At 37.1% G+C, this 4,311-nt stretch overlaps 2 protein-coding genes across 2 annotated transcripts; one reads left to right on the top strand and one right to left on the bottom strand.

Moving 5' to 3' along the window:
- The first annotated feature begins 350 nt into the window (after positions 1-350).
- On the top strand, positions 351-2,670 carry LOC136204123 (pentatricopeptide repeat-containing protein At1g08070, chloroplastic-like). Its single transcript, XM_065995325.1, has one exon. It carries the CDS (start codon positions 429-431, stop codon positions 2,619-2,621), a length of 2,193 nt encoding a protein of 730 aa, XP_065851397.1. The 5' UTR covers positions 351-428; the 3' UTR covers positions 2,622-2,670.
- LOC136204125 (early nodulin-93-like) lies at positions 2,635-3,466 on the bottom strand. Its single transcript, XM_065995326.1, has 4 exons — positions 3,190-3,466; positions 3,059-3,120; positions 2,917-2,992; positions 2,635-2,848 (listed from the first exon to the last, which is right to left on the bottom strand). Exons 1-4 carry the CDS (start codon positions 3,251-3,253, stop codon positions 2,760-2,762), a joined length of 291 nt encoding a protein of 96 aa, XP_065851398.1. The 5' UTR covers positions 3,254-3,466; the 3' UTR covers positions 2,635-2,759.
- Between the last annotated feature and the right edge of the window lie 845 nt (positions 3,467-4,311).

Below are 4,311 nucleotides of genomic sequence, written 5' to 3'. Positions count from 1 at the left end.
TAGTATCATGAATTTTTAACCTACATATTTTTACAATATAATATAAACTAATAAATAATTATTTATTTATTTAATAAATGATGCAACTGAGTACCGAAATATTTGATCGGTTTGGTTCGATTTTTTAATATTATTCGATTAGATTCAGTTTTCATTTGAAATGCAGTATTCAATTATTTCGGTTCGGTTCGGTGAACCGACAGTTTAACACCCCTATCTTTTCCTGCTTTTCGTTGATTGGGTTTCGCTGGAATATTTATTGGGCCAGGCCTGTAAATGGAAGTTGTTAAAACGGCCTAGAAATCGATCAGGGACGGGACTGCTGGAGGGATTCGGGTGCCGGCTATATGGGTAATATCCACACCGTTTTCAGCATTTCTGGCTGCGATTCGTTCCCAACTTAGAATCGTAATATCCACAACACAGTCATGGAGTTGTCCGCGCCTTTATCTGTTCATGTTCTTCCCTTCTCAGATCCTCCATACAAGTTTCTTCAAACTCACCCATCTATTGCTCTTCTCTCCACTTGCAGAAATCTCCAAACTTTCAAACAAATACATTGCCATTTTATTAAAACTGGTCTCTACAATACCCATTTTGCTCTCAGCAAGCTCATCGAGTTTTCTGCCATTTCACCTTATGGTGATCTCCCTTACGCTCTCTTGCTCTTCAAAACTACTCAAAACCCAAATCAAGTTATTTGGAATAATATTATTAGAGGTCTCTCGCTCAGCGAATCTCCGCTTTTAGCTTTAAAGTACTATGTTGCTATGGTTCTATCGGGTCTGAATCCAAATACCTATACGTTTCCTTCGGTTCTCAAGTCCTGCTCGAAAATTTCAGGTACCCGTGAAGGGAAACAAATTCATGCACATATATTGAAACTTGGACTTGAACAGGATGCCTTTGTGCGCAGTTCATTGATTACCATGTATGCCCAAAATTGTGATTTGGGCAATGCAAGATCGCTGTTTGAAAAAAGTTATATGAGAAATGTGGTTTCTTTGACGGCTTTGATCACTGGTTATGCTTCAGGGGGATTCCTGGATGAAGCTCGACAGCTGTTTGATGAAATTCCTGTTAAAGATGTGGTGTCCTGGAATGCTATGATAGCAGGATATACTCAGGCTGGTCGACTTGCAGAGGCATTAGCGGTGTTTGAAGATATGCGTGGAGCAGCTATTACACCCAATATTAGCACAATGCTTAGTGTGCTTTCTGCATGTGGCCAGTCAGGGTCACTCAAACTGGGCAAATGGGTCCATTCTTGGGTTGAGGATCATGGACTTGGATCAAATCTTAAGCTCGTAAACGGACTTATCGACATGTATGCTAAATGTGGAGAATTGATAAAAGCTAAAACTTTGTTTGAGAGTATAGAAACCAAGAATGTGGTTTCTTGGAATGTTATGATTGGCGGTTATACCCGTATGAGCAGTTATAAGGAAGCCTTGGCGCAGTTTAGGCGAATGCTGCAATCAAATGTTGAACCTAATCAAGTGACCTTGTTAAATATTCTTCCAGCTTGTGCAAACTTAGGTGCTCTTGGACTTGGTAAATGGATTCATGCTTATATAGACAAGAACAGGGAGAATTTAGCCACTGTTGCGCTTTGGACTAGCCTTATTGATATGTATGCAAAATGCGGTGACATAGAGGCAGCTCAACAAATATTTGATGACATGAACAATAAAAGCTTGGCTTCTTGGAATGCTATGATTTCTGGGTTCGCTACGCATGGGAGTGCTGATATGGCTCTCAATCTTTTTTCAAGAATGACAAATGAAGGCTTTATACCAGATGCTATTACCTTTGTCGGTGTATTATCAGCATGTAACCATGCTGGTCTGGTAAATCTTGGACGCCAATATTTCAGTAGAATGACGCAAGATTACAAGGTTCGTCCGAAATTGGAGCATTATGGATGCATGATTGATCTTCTAGGCCGAGCTGGGCTGTTCGATGAAACAGAGAATTTGATGAAGAATATGGAAGTGAAACCGGATGCGGCTATATGGAGTTCATTGCTTGGAGCTTGTAGAGTTCATGGACGAATTCAAATGGCCGAATTTGCAGCCAGACATCTTTCTGAACTGGAGCCTGAAAACCCAGGGGTTTATGTGCTCTTATCAAACATCTATGCAAGAGCTGGAAGGTGGGAAGATGTAGCGCGAATTCGGACAAGAATAAAAGATAGGGGAATGAAGAAAGTTCCTGGTTGCAGCTCAATTGAAGTGGATAGCATAGTTCATGAGTTTGTTGTAAGCGACAAGACACATCCTGAGAGCAAAGAAATCTATGAAATGGTGAATGAAATAGATAGTCTTCTGGCAAAGGCTGGATTCAAAGCGGACACATCTGAGGTTCTGTATGATATGGATGAGGAATGGAAAGAAGGAGCTTTGAGTCATCACAGCGAGAGGTTAGCCATTGCTTATGGTTTGATCAGTACAAAAGCAGGTACAACGTTAAGAATAGTTAAGAATCTTCGTGTATGCGGAAATTGTCATTCTGCTACTAAGCTAATATCAAAAATCTTCAACAGAGAAATTATAGCTAGAGATAGGAATCGTTTCCATCATTTCAAGGACGGTTGTTGCTCATGCAAAGATTATTGGTAACCCCATAGACATATATCATATTAATATATATATAAATTTCATTGATTCATTTGAAGGTCAAGTACAATGGTCTTGCATAGATGATAAATTTTACATAAATGCATCGATCCTATATTAATAGAAAGTGAAGGTGGTCCCTCAATTGGTAGAATTGTGATTGAAGGAGTTCCTTCTTGCTGTGGCCAGCACAGTCTTGTCTGCAACTATGAAATATGCAGCCCCAGCAACTGAAAATGCAGAATGAATGAGATTATTAGATGAGAAAAAAAGAAGAAAGAGTAGATGAAAAGCTAACCTGTAGATATTATAAGAGCTTGAGCAGTGTGGTTGAGATTGGCTCTTGCCCAGGGAAGCATTCTTGCAGTGGCCAGCTGTAGGAGAAATGAGTTAGGTTTTCATTTAAAAAAAGTGAATTGATGAGTAACAACTGAACTTACAGTAGGAATTGCAGTAGCAATGGTAGCAACAACAGCTGCTTTAGCTCCTGCAACTACACCTTCTGTTGAAAATGAAAATGTCATATAAAAGAAAACCTTGCTGAAAAAGAAGAAAGGAAAAAAGTAAATACCATGAGAGCAACGCTTAGCCATGGCCAACTTTTGGTCAAGAGGAGAGTGAGCCTTGTTTTCCATAATTAATTAGTTTGATAACTGGATGAAGAGGAAGTGAGATTTGCTTTCATATTTATAGTAAAGTGAATTGAAGTGAAGTCATAAAGTTGTTGATGGTTTTGAGCTCCACTCAGTCAGTCACCTTGTATTCTAATTTTTCACCAAAACAGAAAACAGCAGGCCTCTCTTACTTTGATTTCAGGGAACTCTAATAAGAAAAAGTGTAATACATTGGATTATGGAAAGGAGCCCCTGGTTTAAGATGAAAAACCCTCAAAACCATGGGTGAACATGTGTCTCTGTATGCAGCACTCACTTGGAATGTGTTACACGTGTCCCTAATTAAGTACATTTATTGGTATTGGGAGAAGACAGGGCAACAACTCACTGTAATATGTTGTTGGATGATACTAGTAGTTTAGAATTATTGATTATCAAGTTAAAATTTAAGAAAAAACGAGTTAAAATAAGTTCCAACAGTCTTTTAGGGTCCGTTTGGTATACCGTAATTCAATGTAATGTAATCAATGTCGTAATGTAATTAAAATTGTAATGTAATGGAATGGAATAGTGATTCTATTACCATGTTTGGTTGACAATTATGATGTAATGTAGTAACCATTACAATACTTATATTTTCCTAATTAAATGCAATCATAAAATTTTATTTACATAATTAAAATCAACGAAAAATGTGAAAAATCGAATCGAAATCAAATACAAAATTAGATTAACTGAAATCAATAAATTAATATATAGTGTTTCGCTTTTTCATATTTTTTTTTACATTTTTCTCGTTTCTTTTAATTTCCATTTTCAACATTTTTCACCGTTTTTCTATTTTCTCATTTCTCCGGTTTTTCATTTTTCGCATTTTTTCGGTTTTTCGTTTTATTTTTCATTTTTCTCGTTTTCAATTTTCATGTTTTTCTACCTTTTGCGTTTTTAACAAGAATGAGAGGTGAGATTTGAGAAATGAGAGGTTAGATGACAATGTAATGAAAATTCAAGATATTTTTCTATGTAATGAGGATTACAAGGTTTCTTCAACAAAATTTAACTCAATGTTTTCTTATTCC

The sequence above is a fragment of the Euphorbia lathyris genome, chromosome 8 (assembly GCF_963576675.1).
Source record: "Euphorbia lathyris chromosome 8, ddEupLath1.1, whole genome shotgun sequence".
NCBI lineage: Eukaryota > Viridiplantae > Streptophyta > Magnoliopsida > Malpighiales > Euphorbiaceae > Euphorbia > Euphorbia lathyris.
Note: the sequence above shows the minus strand (reverse complement) of the source record. Positions and strands in the feature narration are given on the sequence as shown.

Excerpts from the sequence above, each read along its gene's own strand:
- LOC136204125 (XM_065995326.1), bottom strand. The coding sequence starts at position 3,253 with ATGGAAAACAAGGCTCACTCTCCTCTTGACCAAAAGTTGGCCATGGCT. Across the intron at positions 3,121-3,189 it reads GGCTAAGCGTTGCTCTCATG|AAGGTGTAGTTGCAGGAGCT; the intron begins GTATTTACTTTT and ends CATTTTCAACAG. Across the intron at positions 2,993-3,058 it reads TTGCTACTGCAATTCCTACT|CTGGCCACTGCAAGAATGCT; the intron begins GTAAGTTCAGTT and ends TTTCTCCTACAG.
- LOC136204123 (XM_065995325.1), top strand. The coding sequence starts at position 429 with ATGGAGTTGTCCGCGCCTTTATCTGTTCATGTTCTTCCCTTCTCAGAT.